General features: G+C 40.7%; 1 protein-coding gene across 10 annotated transcripts in view; it reads right to left on the bottom strand.

The window, feature by feature from the left end:
* Positions 1 to 7548: 7548 nt before the first annotated feature.
* MSH3 (mutS homolog 3) overlaps positions 7549 to 19832 on the bottom strand; it is a 90958-nt gene continuing 78674 nt past the window's right edge. For 7 of the 10 annotated variants that reach the window (XM_063422789.1, XM_063422788.1, XM_063422795.1 and 4 more), the window contains 4 exons: positions 11231 to 11417; positions 10955 to 11084; positions 9435 to 9609; positions 7549 to 7960 (listed from right to left, as the gene is read on the bottom strand). In XM_063422789.1, the coding sequence (XP_063278859.1) occupies positions 7852 to 7960; positions 9435 to 9609; positions 10955 to 11084; positions 11231 to 11417 (601 nt within the window). In that variant the 3' untranslated portion in view covers positions 7549 to 7851. Of the gene's footprint in view, positions 7961 to 9434; positions 9610 to 9657; positions 10453 to 10954; positions 11085 to 11230; positions 11418 to 17324; positions 17491 to 17794; positions 19206 to 19832 lie in introns of those variants that run through there. The other 3 variants (XM_063422796.1, XR_010083480.1, XM_063422797.1) reach the window with 3 other exon arrangements.

Below are 19832 nucleotides of genomic sequence, written 5' to 3'. Positions count from 1 at the left end.
TTGGTAAGAATCAAAATAGACAAGCTGTCTCTCAGTGAGATTTGCTGTTGGTAGATTACTCTTGGGTAAGAGGCTCAGGTACAATCAGCCACTGAAAGTTAAAACACCAAGGCTGATCCTAGCTGCATCTTCCCAAACGAGGCTAAGAATCAGTCCCAGTATAGTTTCATCTGAAGGGACTCTAAAGCCCATCCCTTTTCTCCCCCTGCTGTGGGCAGGGACACCTCCACTGTCCCAGGTTGCTCCAAGCCCCATCCGGCTTGGCCTGGAACATTTCCTGGGATCCAGTCCAATGGGAATTTTTAAATGGCTGCCTTAGAAAGAACCTAACTCAGCCAGAACAATATCTGTTCACAATAATCTCTCCTGGCAGGTGTGAGCCTGGCCTCCAGGGCATGCACAGGTATAGATGTGTGTGAACAACACACCACTGACCCACACAAACCTTTGTTTCCTCACAACGGAGCTGTGCCTCAGGGAGGATTTCTGACAGCAGCCCATCCACCATGAGCAGAGCAGAGCAGACCAGAACAGAACAGAGCAGAGCCTTCCCCAGCCCCTGGCCCTGCTCCCAAGCACTCTCCCCACAGCCCAATCCCCACGGCTGCTCAGGCGGGTGAGGTTCTGGGGGTCCCTGACTGCAGCCTCACAGAGCAGGGGGCTCAGAGCCCTCCCCAGCAGCTCCTGGGGCTCACTGGGGCTCTTCCCCAGCACCAGGCTTCCTCCCACCTGCTCAGGAACAGCTCTGAGGGACAGCAGTGACACAGCCAGGAGAGGCTCTAGGCCTGGGAGGGAGGTGTGGGGCAGAGGTGAGGGCTGGTGTGGCTGTGAGGGGAAGTTGTGATGCCCTGAGAGGCTGCCTGGAACAGAGGCTAGAGTGCATTAAAGGAATACAGGGGGTATTTATTAAAAGATACACTTTGGGCAGTACAAAAGTGCGGCCGTGGCTCCACCCAAGATGGACTCCAGACGGATGCAAAATGGACAACTGGTCCTGAGGTTTCACACTTTTATTAGTTTTGGTCCCTTTATATTTTGGGGTTAATTGTCCAATTACAGCTGCAGGTTATGAAGTCCCATCCTGCCAGATTGCTCTCCTCAGTCTGCTGTTTTTTATACTTTCTGGGCCTGAAACTGCAATGGTGTCCTTGTTTCTTGGGCTGGGAAAGCATTGTTTTGTCTGACTAAGCTGTGAGGAGAACTTGCTAACGCTTCATGTGAAGTTCAGAGTTACATACCAATACAATGCAGAACCTGGAAAATATGAAAGCTAAAACTTAAGGCATCAGTTGGTGTGACCACATCCCTCCCTGGCCCACAGGACACAGAGCAGGGATGGCTCAGGGCACCTCTGCAGTGCAGGGACAGTGCTAGAGCTGTCACCCACGGCACCCTTGGGGGAGAACAGGGTCAGAGTACTGACAGGCTGGAAATGTGCAGCCCCATCTGTGAGGCAAGAGATCTCAGAGCTACAACACAAAGTCCAGATTTCTTGGCTTTGGGTTGGTACCCAAAATGTTTGTTTGGGTTGAAAATGTTTTATTGTTCATAAACGTGACTCTGCCCTTGGTTCATTTAGGATCCTGTTTACTTTTGGAGATTCTCTTCCAATCTTAGAAAACTGTAAATTCCAATTCACTGTAGAGGTCGGAATACCCTATGAATTTCTTTGTAAGTGTAACAAGGAGTGAAGATGAAGTGAGTCAAGGGCTTGTGCTGGGACACCCCAAATTTGTGTGCACCATGTATAGCCCTTGGATGCTGAAATAAAAACAGGATAGGGAAACAAAAAGTGCACTTTTTAGTGCAGTTCTGTCCATAACTTCCTTTCCTATAGCTTGTGAACCTTAAGGCAAGCACTCTAGCACACAGGAGCACACTATCTAGTGTATGTGTATGACAAGACCACTTCGGCACTGGTGCAGGACCAGGATTTGCTCTTGCAAACAATTCACCTGCACTCCTGTTGGAAGCATTATAAACTATTCTGACACACCTGCCTCGTGCTGCCAGCAAAGGAAAGGTTGTATTGCCTTGGGTCCTGTCAGAAGCTCTGTTTCCTCACTAGAAAACCCAACCCAAATGCTGTGCCAGCTCTTGCAGCGCCTGGCAGGGCAGCTGTCAGTGATGCAGAAAGAAAATGGCATACGAGAGAAAAGGGGATCCTTGATGGTGACCGCAGAGATCTGCTGAGCTCAGGGACACTCACACACAGCACTGGACACTTGCTGTGAACTCGTCTCAAAACTTTGGGGACCTAAACCTGAGAGAGAAAGAGAGACTGAGATAATATATGTCAGATACTCCTTCATTGCAATACTGTGGTGATCACCAAAGCATTAAAGGATTGGTGTGCAAAGGTGGGAAAGAGTCAAAATGCTTCTTTTTGTTTTCTTACCTACAGGTCAAAGACCCAGAAATTATTAAATGTGTAACTTAAAAACAGCTGTACAGATTATGTCAGCTGAGATTTAGTGAAACACAAGGGAAATAAATAACAGTGGCTTCTAACCCAGAGCCTAGACCGACCCTTGCTGAAGTCCCTGGGAATGTTTTTAAGGCACACTGAAGATTCAGCTCCTGCTGCAAGCTAGGACAGGGCTGTGCCCACCCCGGGCAGGGGGAGAATGCAGAACATGCAGCACCACAGGGAATGTCCTGAAACACCTTCACACAAAAGTGTGGGGAATATAAAATCCAGAGCCCTGCTGGACCTCCACTGAAGGAGACAGACTCTTCTTAGTTGAAAGGAGGTGCTGTATAGAGGAAAGTTTACATTTATTTAAATATTTATTTAAATGAAGTTTAAACTGAAATTCTTTAAATTGCAGTATCTAGGGCTTTTTAAAAAAATATCTTTTCTGTTGAGCAGCCTCATTCTTTACCAGGGCAAAGAAAAAGGCAATTGTATATGAGATGGTTGTAACACACACCACTGGATGTGAAGAACAGAAAACAAAACATGTTGTAACAGTTAAAAAGGAGAGGAAAGGTACATCCTAAAGAAATCAGGTGGAGATTTTTGTCTTACTGCTGGGGAAAAGGGGGGAGGGAAAGTTGCAGCTTCTCAGCCTGATGGCTTGTGGAACAGACCAAAGGTATCATCAGCCACAGATCCCTTCTAAGCCTTAATTGCTTCTCAAAAAAATGTGTCAAAAAGCTTGCACAGATTTAGTTTGCAATTTAATTAAAGGATTAGCAAAGTTTTCTTTGCCTATGTGGGAGCTATTAAGAATAGGAACTTGCCTAGAAGATCAGCTCATTTAACATAGGTATTTAATTGCATTAATAGAGCCTTTGCTCAGGCAAAGTACTGCAAATAGAGCCAGTATTTTATGCCGAAATACTTCTCAGTGTGGTGAGGTGAACTCAGGGTAGGCATAAAACACAGCCAAGGAGGACATGAACCCAGACAGCAGCTGTGGGGAGCAGGGTGTCTCAGGGACACTGTATTGCTTGCAGTGTGACAGTCTCAGCCCTGGGAATGTTCTTGGGAAGGCTGGCTTGGGGCACCTTGGTGTTCTGTACTTTGCATTATTAACACTTAATTACACTGAGATCAGTTTGGGGAAAAAATCCTAAGTACAAGCTGCATCACTCCCTGGCGATGCATTTTATGGGTAGGCTGGCTTAAAGCAGGACACAAAGGCTGTTTCAAAGTGTTCTCCTTATTTATACCCCACTCCCCTCCTCCTGCTCCCTCGGGCGCTCCTGTTTTCCCAGTGGTGGAGCGTTGGGGGCTGTCCCACCCCAGTGCAGCCTCAGCCTCCCCATTGCAGAACAAACAGTGGCCCCTGTGCCCCACCTGTGTCTTTGTCCCCGTGCTGGGTCAGCCCTGGGGAGCAGGGACCAGACCCTGCCCTGTCCCCAGCCCTGGGAATCGCAGCAGAATGAACCCCAGCCCCGAGGGTAGCCCCTGCTCCCTGAACAGGAACTGTAAATTTGTGCTCACATCAGACTGGGAATGTTTGGAATGCCCCGAGACTCAATTCCTACAGCATTGTGCAGAGAGCAAAATGCAAAGAGGAATAATTCCATATGCAGGCAGACAGAAAAGCACAGCACCAGACTGAAACTTTTATTTAGTGTTACATAAGAGTGAGATAATTATGGCATGGCATACTCGAGTTTTACTTCACCCTAGATATTGGGATTATTATGATTCAGAAAACCCAACATTGATTTCTACTTCCTTATTGCTGATTATGCATTTGAAATTTGCTGTGTGTTTTTTCCAATCTCCTCTTTCCTGAGAATCATCCTTCTTCCTACAGCATGTTGCAAAGTGATAGAAACTAACTGCTTAAAAGATTTTTTAAAAAGGTTAAAAATTCCATTAATATCAGAAGTATTTTTCATTACTGCTGTTAGGGGCAGCTACAAGTATTTTAAATAAAAACAGCCTTATTTCGTAACACCTGAAAAAACATTTTTACTTACTCTCAAGGAAATACCTGGAAGGAGAGCAATAAAAAATACAGATTCCTTGCAAGTGCAAAGGAACACAAATGTTTGAGAACTATAAATGTCTTAAGTTTCTCTCCATAGTTCAGTTATGGCTGAACCAGTCCAGTTTCAGACAATACCTCACAGTGAACAGCCTGGCCTGCAAGGACTTGTATCTCAGTTCAAAGTATTTGTTTCAGAAATTGCTAAGGATTTTTAGGGAGTGAAGAAAACATCCTTTGCTTTCTACTTGTCCCTAAGACTAGGCAAGGGAATAATCTAGAATGTAATTAAGGAAGTCCCATTTATCTCTGTGCAACACAACCCACCAAACCTTTATTTCCCTACAAAACATGAATTTATATCAGAACTACTACAATAGCTCTACTAAAATAATCTAATTGAATTAGCAGTATTTTCACACAGAGTAGAAATATCTGGATAATTTACTTTCAGATACCCACCAATACCAAACATTAATTTCATTGCAGAAAACGTGCTTTTTGTTATACCTGACTCAGCTGACATTTCAGTGATCCCTAAATTGATTTATACACCTTGTAAACTTTCGTGTTAGCGAATTCATGTCACTTCTATAAATACCTCTGGAAGACTACGTAACACAAAGAAAAGTCCTCTAGAGAATTCCCTCAGTGAAAGATGTTGTCTAGCAGCAGTAGAGGTAATTGCTCCTGGTAATGTATTTTGCTTTGTAATGGGGTTTTTTTGTTTGGTTTGTTTTGTTTTGTTTTAAACTTTTTTAAATAACTAAGCACAAAGAGGCAGGAACTAGCCTAGGAGAACCTAGCCCTCTCCCTGCCTCTCTTCCATCCAAGGGCTCTGCCAGGTTTGGCTCCTCACCTGAGGCTGTGAGATCTGAAGGCAAAACCTTCCAGAGAAAGGCATTAACATTTCTCTGCTGAGAGCAGAGAGAACAATGACAAAGCTCAATAAAGTGATAAACACTGCCTTTAAAATATAGATGAAAGCCATGAGATGCAAAGCCTTACAGGCAGACTGTGCCTGTATGTACAGCACAAAGCTGCACTTCTCACATCAGTTTTTCACCATGTCAGTAATGTGCTGGGAGCAGAAGCCAATATTCTCTGCAGGCTTCCAAAACCTTTAATATTTCGAAAATGAGACTTAAACATTCCTTTGTGAAGGAATCCCAAGGCTAGAATGAATTCTCACTATCACCAGGCACCATCTAACATAGGCCACTCCTCTTTAACCTTAGAGTACCAAACCTGTTGACTCAGCACACAGACAAAACCTTAATACTCTGATTTAAAAATAGGGCACATTTCCAAGATGATCCCACTACCAAAGCTGTACTTCATGTTCTTTTTAAGATGAAGATTAGTCTGCTGAGACTGAAAAGACAATGAAAGAATAATTAACAGAAAGACAAGAGCAGCTTCTCAGCTCTCTTGGAGAAAGACTTCTATGACAGACAGAGAGCCCCCAACTTAACCACAGCAGAAGGAATGAAGACAAAAACATCTTATAAAATTAAGGCTTTTCCCTAGTTTTCAGTAAGTTTTTGTATCTTTACAGCGCACTCACTCTCCCAAGGCTGAGGAGAGTCTGTCTCCCTGGAAAATCTCCTGCTCTGCAAATGCTCCCAGTCAAGCCCTGGGTTCCTGCTCAGCAGCAGCAGAACAAGGCCCCCAAAAAAGCAGCAAACACAGCAGCAGCAGATTGCATCCCCTCACAGAGCACCCTCCCATCCTCACAGCATTTTACCTGTTTGCTAAGAATTAAACAGCAGTGAACAGAACAGTGCCCTTGGTGATTCTCTGGCATGTCTACAAGAAAACTCATTGGATCAGGCAGAAAAGTTCCCTGCTGACAGAGCAGGACTCACCATCATTGTTTGGCTGCAGTGTGACCATAGACATTAAAGCCTGCTGTGGTTGTTCTCGACAGCACAAGCAGCCCAGCAATACCAAATCCACTTCCCCAGGCTCAACTGAAGTTCTTCATTTCTTTCACTGCATCCAGGTGTTTTTTTCCTTCCCTGTCAGAGCATAGTCTGAATGCTGTCTCGAGGATGAAGACTAGAAGTGCACTTAGCACATACAGGAATTTAGTAATGGCTCACTCATTCTCTTTGCTGGCAATGGTTAGAAGTCTTCAGACCCACAGCACTGCATCTGTGCACATTAATAGCAGAGCACTGGATTCATTATGCATCACAATGCCTGGCTTAGATGAGCACCTGCAGTCACACTTTGGAAGATTAATTTTCCTCCTCAGCTCCTCCAGTGCAGGCCAGTGCACTGCAGAGTCTGGGAAGAGAAGCTGCCATTGATCCCTGCAGCCTTTTGTTTAACTGATGTCCTGCCACCGGAAGAGCCTGGAGAGAACTGTTTGTTTAAGGTTTGCAGCTGCTTATGACATGTAAAATACCACCCTCTTTTCTGCAGTCCTTCAGGAAGAGGCTGCTCCAGTGGGGCCCCTGGCACAGGGTCAGTCTTTCAGGTACAAACCCTGCCACCAAATGGCTCTTGGGGCTTCCCAGGGGACAACAGCCCCCTCAGGACTCCCTGCTCGGTTGTGGGCTCCTCAGGGCTGCAGGGCAGCCAAACCCAAACCACTCCCTGCATCATTTTTATAACACTTCAGACTATTTGCTGAGGTTTAAACCTGTCAGCACCACTGTCCATTTTCACAGCAATGTGTTTAGTCTGGTTATTTGTAGGGAAAACTCATTTGGATATCTTATCCCTATACGAAATTTGGCCATGGTAACTGGAAATTTAAAAATTGAGAAGCCCTTCTGAATTTTTCAGCTTCACTTTGCATGTGACAGAGCACTGGGGATGCCAGCTGTACACTCTGAATTGCCTCTTTCACCCACCCTTACAATACCCCAGCATTATTCTTGGAATTAAGTCTTTCTCCAGACATGCCAGACAGGGGAAAGAGCAGGAAGAAAGGGTGCTCTAAAAAATCAGTGATTTTTTAATGCATTAATATTGAAATAAGGAAAAAGTCTCGTTATAGTATCCACTGTTAGCAGTTGCTGCCTATGCAGCAGAGTTGAGACTCAACTGCATTTTCCCAACACACACAAGTATTTCTTCAGAAATCAAATTACAATAAAGGTGAAACACATTATTTAATTTATTAAAAATTTACCTTATAATTTAACAATATTTTTTCATGGTTTTTAAACAGATTAGATCAAATCCCCATAGACAGTTTGCATTTAAGGAAAAGGGTGAAAAAGAAGGGATGTGGGTAGAGAAAATTACACATGATGCAGCATCTGTGATCTCTCAGAAAATAAAAGAGTGAACTCAGTGCATCTGGAACTACACCCTGATAAAATCCATTAGTCTCCAGACATGTATTTTGCACCTCCAGTATCTTCCATCTTTAACCATGATTTGAGGATTAAAAATTGTCATTTCTTTCATCCTCAGGTTCACACATATTTTTCCATTTCTGTAGTTCCTGAGAATCATTTATCTTCCATGCTTCAGCAAAGGACTTCATTTTTTTCCTGTGGGAGAAAAAAAAAACCCTAATCAACATACAGACACATTTTTTTAAGTGAAGCATATCAAACCCTGAAAATCCTACAGTCATCTGCAAAATTTTATACACGGTCCAAAATAGCACAGTTCAAAATGTTATGTGATCTTCAAACAACCAGTTAATATTTTCTAAGATATATGTTCCTGCTCTGGGTCAACCAACAAATTAATTTCATAACTAATTTACAACACCAGCAGCATTGACAAAATGATATAAACAAATTATAAGAACAAATTGTTAAAGGAAATAAACAGCACTGTAGTCAGCCCTGTTTAATTTTCATCACCCTGTTTCATTTCAAGTTCATACAAATTTGTGTTTGTAAGATCATAAAAAGAAAACACATTTTCAATATAATGAGTGCACACATCCTTCCTGTTTCTTCTTAGCATTTTTTGATTTATAAGAGCTGTAACAAATTAACAAGACATTTAAAATGGGTTAACACACATTGCTGACGACAGTAATGTCAAAAGTGGATGAAATTAACTGGTGGATTTTCTTAAATAATATGAAAGTGATTTAAAAAAATAAGACAAGGCATCTGGCCCATGGGTATTGTGACAGCACAAGGGTAGTGCAACCAGCAGCTCTGGATGTGGTTTCCCCAGAGCTGGTAACTCCTGTTCCCACCACACAGACCAGATCCATTCCTGGGAACAGCAGAGTTAGGATACTACTCGAGATTTGTTCTTTTTACTTTTGCCAGTTATGTACTGGTATTTCCAATTAGCATAAGCCACCACATTATTCTTTCTATAAACTGTCATGTACCTTCAAATGCTTTATTTTGCTTTATTAAGAGGGGATAAAAAACATCATTAAGTGCTGACCACAGTCGAGTTTCCAAGTTTGTACCTATAAATAATTAGTAGTCAAAATGTTCTCATGTAAAATTATCCTGTCAAGATTACGTACCGGCATCAGAGAACCAAGATCTTGGTTCATTATGTTCCTAAGGGGCTATTTGAATTTTGCTCATGGGACTGCCACAGAAAATAACAGCAAAAGAAAAAAAGCCAGTGAAAACGGATATGAATATCTACACCGTGCATAGAATGTTACAGGATTTACAAATCCACGATGCCATTTAATACACACAGGAATTTTCATAACTGGTCTAACAGATAAGGTACAAACATCCCTGAATGAAAACTGGATATCAGAGAAATACGAAAATCCCCAGAATTTTCAGTAAAATTCTGGATGTTTGTGGGGGCAATCAAAATATATTATAAATATTTATTTTCAGGTTAAATCAGAAGAAGAATGTCCATATTTCCTTCTACACTTTAGTATGCAAAGACAATTTCAAGTTCCAAAGTAAGTAATAAATACTTCCTAAATTAAAGTCATTAGTATTTTCACTATCCCTGATAAAAACATGAGTAGGTATTATAGAAGGAAATAATTTTTTAAAAAATCACATTTGTTCTGACCTTTTCATGTTCACTATTCTCTCCAACTCCTTTGATTTGTGAGCTGCTTTCTTCAAGATTTCTTCAGGTATATCTGCCAGTTTGGCAACATTTAGCCCATAACTCCTTGCAGAGACTCCTTTAGTTATTTGATAAAGAAAAGTGATAAATTCAGGATTCTCTTCCATTTCAGATCCTAAAAAAATAAACCAAAATCAAAACCTCTGCTATGTGGCAAATACATAAGTCCCCTGTCCTGATCAGCTTACAAGGTAAGCAGATAATACAATACAAAACAAAGAATTATTTAGGGGAAAGGTTAATGTCAAATATCAATGCCAAGTCATTAAAAAAAAACATTTAAAAATTCAATGATTATTCAGTGAACAGGCTTTTATGATGCCTCTTATAATTCAAGAACTGGGACCATCATGTTTCAAAACAGTTTCAAAACATGTGTTTTTTCACTCCATAGAGTACTAAACTTTGGAGCTGCTCAACATCTTAGGATGAAGACACTGAAAGTACATGATGTTAAATTAGGCAGCCCCGTTGAAACTAAATCAATGGGAAATACAAAATACATCCTGCTCATGAGGCCCCATAAATAGCAAACGTTTCCAGACAGTGAGATCTTTCAGAGAAGGAGCTGCCATATGTTTGATCCCTAATCCCTCCTCCCTAATCCTTTCTGTTTGGCTTCTGTGGGAAGTTGGATGCTAGGATGGGCAAATCTTTCACCTACCCCAGCCGAGATATCCCGCTGAAACATGTGAAGGAATGGATGTCCAGTTTTCAATCCCTCTAAATGCGTAAGTGGAGTGAGAGTGTGTGTATCACATTCAGGTGAGGTGTAAATTGTCACACTGACATTTTAGGATTTTAGCTTTTATATTTTTCGTATATTTGTAATCGTGTAGTTCTTTGGTGTATAACTCTAGGCTCCATATAGAGTGTCAGCTGCTGCTTTCTCATTTTGGTCAGACAGAACAATTCCTTTCTAGGTCTGGGAATCAAGGACACCTCACTGTTCCAGGCCCTGAGATATGTAAACAAAAGTGAGTTGGGGGGGAGCAAACTTGCGATAAATTATTTCATTCATTCGTTAAATGAAGCTGTAATTGGAACATTAACCCCCAACAGGCAAATGGACCAAACTTATGAAAGTGTGAAAACCTGTGGTCCATTTTTAGGTGTAGTCCCTGGATGAGGGCTCTATCTGCCTGAAATGTACCTAAAGGCCCTTTATTAATATATCTGCTTTTTATTCTCATGATTTTGTCTGGCCTCTGTTTTTAGGTAGCCCAGGAAGGCACCAACCGCATGTAGTGAGCTGTCAAACTGCTGGCATCAGCCTCTGGGGACTTCTGAAGCTGGTAGGTAGGGATGCAAAAAAAAAAAAAAAAGGATTTGGCAAGGTGTGAAGAGGAAAATGGCTATGAACAGCTCTTTAAAAGTCTGGCCTCTGATTTTAGGTAACCTGACAAGGCATCAACAGCAGCGTTACTTTGTGCCTGAGCCTCCCTCAGATGCATACTGACCTCTCTGCTGGCTGGAGTCCTCCTCGTTCAGCAGGAAGGCCATGTGGTAATTGCCCACCGTGTGTGGGTACAGCTGCTCCAGCTCACACACCGAGGGGTAGTGGGTGACAAACAGCGTCAGGGCCTGTACCTGCAGCACACACAGAACAAGGTTTGGCCCTGATGTGGTCATGTCCTTTCTCCATATCTCTGTGCCCTGAGCTCGGACATGGCACCTTTCTCCAAGGCCACGTGCAGGGCGGCCACCCACGCTCGCAGAGTGCCACAGGCACTTACATCTCGGATGAAATGCTCAAGGGTAGCATAAGCAATGGCAATGCCATCGTGTGTGCTTGTCCCTCGGCCCAGTTCGTCCAGGATCACCAGCGACCTTGAGGTGGCTTTCCTGATGATCTCAGCGGTGTCTGTCAGCTCCTCCATGAAGGTGCTCCGGCCTTTGTAGATGTTGTCTGCAGCGCCCATTCTGCACCGGAACACAGAACACAAAAACCCATTACAAATGACAGCTAATGCTGGAAAAAAAATAATCATGGGGATGAAACCACTCTGGTACAAATCTCTGGTTGCTGCTCCAGAGGAGAAGAACCTGTCACAATGGAGATGGTCAAGACACTAGCTTCTTCATGCAGAACAACCAAATCTTTATTGCACACAGCTCATTTTATATGCTATCAGAATGCACCATGTTTGAATCTAATAGGTCAGCAAATCATTGAAACTCCGTTCACTGGTTGGTAACAGCTAGTGTACACAGCCATCAACCCTTTTCTTTCTACATTTGTTTATATTTGTTCTTCAGGGATTCTCAAGGGATAAACTTCTTATTTTTACAGGTGCAAACTGTCTTCTCACAAGGATAGATTGTTATGCAAATTGGTTCTCATTCTTTTAATTAGACATCTTTTCACATTGGAATTTCTGAGGCCAGCTGTTAGCTTAGCTGAAATAGCAAGCCCTGATTTTACAAGGCCCTCCTTTTGTAAGGTTTTACCTAGATGTAAGATGAATCCAGGCAGAACATTCACCTTCCAGAACAGTTTCCCAGCACACAATTCTCCCACCTTCACAAACAGGACAAGGCAGGCTGCTTTTCCCTCAAAAGGAACTCTGAGACTTCAGACCAGTCAGCTCATGAGACGTCCATGAAAGGTAGCTTCACAGCTACCTTTCATGAATTTTACTCCTTTGATTTAGTTTAACCCTCTATTTATATGGTTTTCCAATGCTAACAATACCCAAAGGTATCCAATACTGGCATTTACATACAGAGTGGAAGTTTGTATGACCAGGTATTTTGCATCCAAGCAGCAGAGCAGCCACTTCCTTCAGGAAGTGACAAAATAACAATTATTTCCCCTAATTTCAGGGGTATACAAGCTTAACTAGCACACTTAAACAAGATTTAAAGGTATTTTAAGAGTTCTCATTCTGTTGAAATACAACTCTTAGCAGCCTCCAGGCAAGTGAGCTCTACACACTCAAATTTCTCCACATTCCATACAACTCTTCTAGCTCTGATTCAGATCCATGTAACCCTCAACCCTCAGAGCCTACCTTGAATTGTGACTTTGTGGTCTACATCTGAGAAACCTGTTGTCAGTCCACCCTGGTTTCTCTTTTCCTGCAGCTTTCCTTACCTGTGCAAGTAATACCCAATCTATACTGAAGAAAGAGCATCTCTTTTTTGCATTTCTGCTTTTGAACTACATTAACCACACTAGAGCATCCCTTCTGAGACAGGTCATCACAAGCAAGCCATGGAGCAGGGATGTAAAACTGGATTTATTCACTCTTATCAGCCAATATTTAGTTACATACAAGCCACACCGATTTAAGGAAAACTGACTTGTGGGTTTAGTATATTTCCAAATTTAACAGCTGGCCACAGCAGTATTTAGAACCAATCGGGACCTTTAAAGAGAAGCCTAATATAGCTTTTCTTTCCTCTGTCTTTTGCTGGGTCTCTCTCTATTATAATTGCTTCTGTTACCTCCTGAGGCACCACCAAGATACAAATAATTTTATGAGGATCTTATGACTAAGAGTACTTGACTATAACCAAGCAGCTTGGACCCAGTACCGCAATAATTTGTATATATGCTCTGGTCCTCGCCCTGAAAATCTGTCATGGTATCATGCATACCTGCAATAGTAAGCAAATCTTCAGTTATAAATGACTGCTTTTGGTTGAAGATGGGCATATGAGAAAACTGAACTTTTATTTAATTGAGTGTGTGCTTAAACACACACACACAAGTTACACTCCCACATATCCCACAAGACAGGTGGCCATAAGCTAATTCAACTGCACTTTTTTTTTTCTGAATTAAATACATAACTCAGGATAATGAGGTATTGTGAAATTAACATCTTATTAAGCCACTTACTGCTGTAATCCTTTCAAATGCTGGGTTAGGAATGATGAACATCTTAGTGAATTTCTCTATTCTCACAGTACCCCCATCACCCCTGTGGCCCCTTTCCCAGCTTGGGTCAGGCACCAAGTTCTGCTGGTAAAATCAAACAATCCCCCTTATTCCACAGATCCACAGAGAATAGGATAACTTAGGCCTGTTTTAACACTATTAACTGCAAATACATTAATGAGAATGACAAATACTTTTCATGTTTGAACAATCTCTGGCTCCTTAATGAACAACTTCAGTCTTAGTTACTGACCCTACAATTAGTGGTGTTACTATTTTCTAATTTCTTATTTGGCTTTTCCTTACAGGGACAGCATCTCACAGGCTGGCTGTTGTGTGCCTCTGATGATTACACACAGAGCTTCCATTTTTCTCTGGGATTGCATCATTTCCACAGAGCCCACAAAATATTTTAGCCTGCTTTGTATCTAATTTGCATTCACAAAATAATTTTCTGAACTTCCTCACTAAATGCTCAAGACACAAAGAGAAATCAGTATTATCTTTCTCTTGTTGTTAAAGACAGCTGGAAAAACCTTTCTTTCCAGCATCCAAAAACATTCAAATCTAACTCGGTCTTAACTACAGATTTAAAAAAACAGTGTATTTTTAAATGACATAAAACCTCTTAAATGTCATCCTTTGAAAATGGATAAAATTTTTCTTCCTGCTTTGTTCCTATACACTAGCAGTATTATACTTGTTTTTTGAACACACATGCTGAGCACTGTTATCCCAAATATAAGCAGGAGTAACTGGTTTAGTGTAGATGACTGTATTTATAAAACTAACAGTTAATTTGCAGCAAGACATTGCTCCCTAACTTTATGCTCCATTATTCCTGATACAATAAAGTTGTTGAGTCACAAAACATATTGCTTAAACAATCCTTTTTTGGTTTTTTCACATTTAAAACAGCCATAATAAACCCCACCAAACTTCTCCAGGACTCAGTGGTTTTGAATACACATTTTAATGCAGATCTCCTCCTAAATGTTTTTATACTTTAAAATATTAAATTCTTCCTCTCCCATCCTGCCCACAAGGAACGTGCAGACAGGCAGCGTGAGCAGTGTCTCTTTGGATCCATCACTCCTCAGCAGATGCAATTTGGCTGGAAAACACTTGTTTTAATGTCTCTTTGACAGCCAACCAAATCTTGCAAAATTAAAAGCTCTTCATCTTATGGTGTTCAACACATTTATTATGCAAACTCAAAAAAAAAAAAAAAGAGGATAGGTTATCTCTTTTCAGTGCTTTGTTCAAGTAGCAAAGATTCCTGTCAAAGGCCTCAGAAAAAAACAACTGAGAGGCAATGTTCTGTAAATTAATTTTCAGAGGATAAATTAGAACATATAACTGTGGTACTTCTCAAAAGAAGTTATCCCACATGCTCTTACAGTTGGCTTGGTTTTAAGATCACAGTGTGGGCCCCAGGAAGTTCTTTCTTTTATTTTACTCTGGATCTCTCACACAGTTTGTGAAAATGAACAAGCAGCCCAGGAGCTCACAGTGGTAACAAAACTCAGCTACATTCCACCATGTAATCCCAGAAAACAAAAATGCAAAGCTATTCCCTAGAGTCTTATTTTCACACAGCTGTCAACAGCCCAGTGCTACTTACTGATTCCTACTCTACAGAATACTTAATGCTGGAAAAAAAACCAAACTTAAACAATGTTTCCCACTGATTTTAGTAATATCCATCTGAGTTTAGAAGCTCACCTAAAATACTTACTGCAAAAATGGAACCTGTTGCGGAAGAATAAACCTAATTCAAGAACAATTAAGATTAAATGAAAATTACTCTTTTCTCCAAGAATAAGGGGTAGAACACTCTCAGCACCAACAAAAATCCCTTTCTATGATTCAAAGATAACACTGAGAACACCATGAATAAAATAAATTTATAATGTAACTTTACAATTCCACTCACTCCCTCACACAAACCCCTTTGAAATGTCATTTCAAAGATCACTGCGTTTGCACAGAAGTAATTTAAATTAAAATAACCAGTTTACAAAGAGGGATGATTAGATGTGGTGCTGTCTTGCAGTTTACCCCTTTCCTGGCAAGGGCCAGATCTCCACAGCCTATCTGTGCTCAGCAGAGCAGTGTGGTCAGCCAGGGCAGTGGGGACAGGCAGCCCACCAGGGATGGGCAGGACAATGGAGATGTATTAAGTAATTCCTCAGGAGATTGGATGTGCAAATTTGTAACAGCTTACTGGCAAGAAAATAATGCTTCACACTCCCCCACAACCCACTGGTACATCGTCCTCTTCATTTCCATCCAGATCTCACTGATGCAAACCAAAAATTGACAGTAAGAAAAATAATTTACAGAAGCTGTAATTACAGATTTAGGAAAAAAAAGAAGTGTGACAAAAAGCATGGCTATCAGGATAGGTATTATTTTTGCATTATTCATGGGTGACTTCTAAGAAGCGTGCCAAGTTACATGGATGATGACAGGGAATCAAAGGATGCTTATGACATAAACCTGTTTTCAGTCTACATGCACACGTGCTCAACCATTTCTACAACTGCTTATCTGCAAATTCAAATGAAGAAATACCAATGGCACATTACCTAATTTAGAAGAAGAGCTCTTGAGAAGCCTGACAGAATGCATTCAACACAAACCACTTTTTTTTTTTTGTACATTATTGTAGATATGTGATACTCTCAGTCACTGAGAGATTAATGAAAATATTAAATTACTCTGAGGGATACAAACTTTGCATTATCCTAAAAAGAAAAGCGAGTCCAAAGTGATTTCAATACTCAGTTTCATAGTGGTTCTTACATCTGTTTTCCCCCTTCTCAGTATCAGTAGGTAACTGAAGCCGCCAGAACAAATAATCACTGAACCCTCCTTTCCTTCTACAGCTGGCCCACAGGGGAATGCTGCAAACACCAGCACCCTGGTGTTTTCGAAGAAACATTTCTGACAGGATTAACTTTCATGATGTGAAGTGCATAGATTTTTATTTGTTTGGTTGGTTTTGGTTTCTTGGGGTTTTTTTTTTTGGTTTTTTGGGGGGTTTTTTTGTGTGTGTGTGTGGTTTTGTTTTGGTTTGGTTTTTTGGTTGAACCTGGACTGACAGGAAAGGTAGTCCTGAGCTGCAATGACAGAATCCCTGTGAGTCAGTGCAGGCCCTGAGTGACAAGAAGTTACCAGCACCCCTCATTCCTAAGCTTTATAGACTAACAGAAACTCAAGTTATTACAAAAGTTTATGTTACATTACCTAGGGAAGAACACCCAATAAATTTGCTTCTGAAATTCAGCGATACTATCAGTATTTGAACTCCTTAAAAATACTTGTTACATTGCCTAGGGCAAATATATCACTCATTCATAAACTATCAGTGTAAATGTTACTGATGGTCAAGATAAAGACCTGCTTATGAGTGCCAATATTTTGCTGAAGGATAAATTATAAGAGCATATACTCAAATTAGGGTGTTCCTTTGGAGTCATCAATATTAGCCTCAAGAAGGTGAAAAAACAGAGACAAATCAAACCCCTCAAATATGCACAGGTTTGTACTGCTGTGGGACACCAGGGAGGGAACTCAAGGTAATTAAGTTAATGTGCATTTGTATCTGGAGGATTGAGGCCAGGGGGGATTAAAGAGCAGGAACTATAGCAACAGAGTAGGGACAATGTCTGAAGCACTCAGCACAAGTGAACTTTTCCCCTTTAGACCTGTGGACGCCAAGGACAATCCAATTCTAACTGTGACTGGGTCAAGTCACAGGATGCAAGAGTTTCAGAAAGGTAAATACAACCAGTCAACCTCACTGTAAAACAGCTGGTCAGCTTTGCAGGCAGATTCCCTCCCCCCTTGGCCCCATGCAGCATCCTGGGGAAAACCCCTCCACTCTGTGAGGGGCACCAGAAGGTGTTCTGTGTCTCCCTGAGTGTCAATACCTGTCCTGTGCTGAGGTGGATTTCCAGGGCCCATTTCAGCCCCAGCACACACAAGGGTTGTCTGTATTCAGACTTTACCCAACGCCACGTTTGCACCCCAAAGGCTGTCTGGTCAGATACGGCATTACTCCATGTACAAAAGCTGCAAACCTCACACTGCAGATGCATGCTTCTGTGAAATGAACAGAGACATGAAACCAAATTAGCTACAGATACATGCACAGCCTGGCTTAACTTGTTCCTACAGAGCCACAGAACACTGTCAGAAGCAGTTACAGTTCAAATGTACTGTGATATGTCCAAGACACAACTTTTCTAGAAAAAATAGAACAAAATAATTCTTCAATTTAACAACACTAACTACAACTTTTGCTTATTCTTTTTTGTTTTCAGTCCAAACTGAAGCTATTTCCACGTGATCAAAAATGGTGCAACGTACTTAATACAGCACCCTGCTCTTTCCTGAAAGATGGGAACAATTTACCCCAGAGGTGCAATTACATGATTGATTGTGAGCAAAAACAAAAGGCTTAAGTAATTCTTGTTATTCTGGTGGTAAACAAAAATACAATTAAGGAGGAACAAAATGAAACAAATTACTGTGTCATAAAGAAGTAACATTTCTGAAAATTACTTTGGGGTTATTGACAGCTAAAAGTTCTGTTTGTCTGACTCACTGTGCTTTCAATACAAACAATACTTTTTTGGCATGTCAATAAATAAAATTCTCATGTGGACTCGCCATTCACTTGGGATTGCTTTGTGAGAATAGCTCCCTACTTTTCTGCACAATAAATAAATCCATGTGCATGGTGGAGCCACTAGGCATTACCACATACATACAAAATAAATAAAGCTCTGAAAAACTACCTTTGATTTTTTAATTTTCTAACCATGATCTTTCAGAGCCTAACTGCTCAGGCAAACTGAGAGACTTTGTTCTACTTGCTCTATTTTTTTTTTTTTAACAAAGGAAGATCTGAATGATTTAAACATTTATTTTCAGGTTCAAAGAACTTAAAAAAAAAAACCCAGCTCCAAAGTTCTGGTCAAAACCATGTTATGTACAAGCAAGTTGTTCAGCTGAGATAAACTCCTCCACAGTTTTGACTCAGCAATCAATCTCCTGGTGATTTCTGTACATACCTGCAGAACCTGCCAAACACTGCTGTCACCTCCCCACTGGTTTCACAGCCTAGATTTTTATGATTATGAAGAACTGACTAGATGAATGTCTTCACTTGTCTGAGGTGTTGTGATTTTAACTGGTGTTTCTAGGAAATATTATCTTCATCGTCTTACTCTGTGAGCTTCAAAGAAATCATTAAAGCTTAATAAAGAAATAAATGGAAGCAGGAATTTTTTTAAACATAGATTCTGGTCTTTAGAATTAAAACCAAAAAAATTCCCAAGTGATATAAAAATGAGAGGCAATATTTGCCTATTCCTATGCAAATAGGACCATTTCTAATAATGGAGCTTGTTACTTATTTATTATTTTAAATACAACTATTTCCCCTGTCTATGTTAATCCTGTGCAGCTCCCTTCTGATAAGCCAGTAAAACTGGCTGAATTAAATTAAGTGTAACATTGTTTGCCTAGTTACAAAAAGTTGAGAATTCATTTTGTCATGAGAGGTTACATCAATGGAATAGTCACATCCATTAATACTTAGGAGTATTATTTTGCTTTTGTTCTCACGTGATTTACCTCAATGTACTCCAAAAAGCACTTGGAAAACATCTTCCACTCGGTTTCCAGTTTGACAGAAACATTCTTTTTCCTGCTTCACATACCCACTCCATTCTGTGCTTTCTCATTTTCTCAGGAATTCTGACAAAATATACTCTTAGCAGGCCTCGGAACATTTTAACCTGAAAGTAAATCTAAAAGCAATCTAAAGTAAATCATGCCATTTTAAGTATCTTTCAAACTTGAATGACGGTGGCATTTCAATGAAGGAAAGAAAAAATAAAATACAGGCATCCCAAGTCAATTGTCCAAATGCTTGCAGGTATTCATACAATATTTGCTTTCCATAATGATTTTAAACCTTACTGAAATTTGTGATAATGCCATAGATATGTACATTTTATCCAATTAATATAAAATGTTTGTCTACTTGTTTCTTTCAGCTCCACACACTTGTGAAAGAGTAATATGACTTCGTCAAGTTGTCAGAATTAAATAGCTGTAAATGCATTCAGGGAGGTAACACTCACAATACATCTATTATAAGGCTTGACCTTTTCAGAGTAATTCCACCATTTATAGATCAGAAAAACAGACATTTTAATAAACCATACAGAAGAAAGTACTATGGCTTGTTTGATATATGGCCTCCACAGAAGTCTGGAGTAATGAGGACTGTTTTCTTGGGGTTTTTTAGTTTGCTTTGAAGAAATCCTCCATCTCTAAACTGTCCTCTAAGTCTTAACATCAGTTCTTTCCAGATATGAAGAAGAGGTTGAGGGCTCCATGCATCCTGCACAAGCCTACAGGGACAAAGCCAC

The sequence above is a fragment of the Prinia subflava genome, chromosome Z (assembly GCF_021018805.1).
Source record: "Prinia subflava isolate CZ2003 ecotype Zambia chromosome Z, Cam_Psub_1.2, whole genome shotgun sequence".
NCBI classification, from domain to species: Eukaryota; Metazoa; Chordata; class Aves; order Passeriformes; family Cisticolidae; genus Prinia; species Prinia subflava.
The sequence above is the reverse complement of the archived record's forward strand: the minus strand, read 5'-3'. Positions and strand labels throughout refer to the sequence as shown.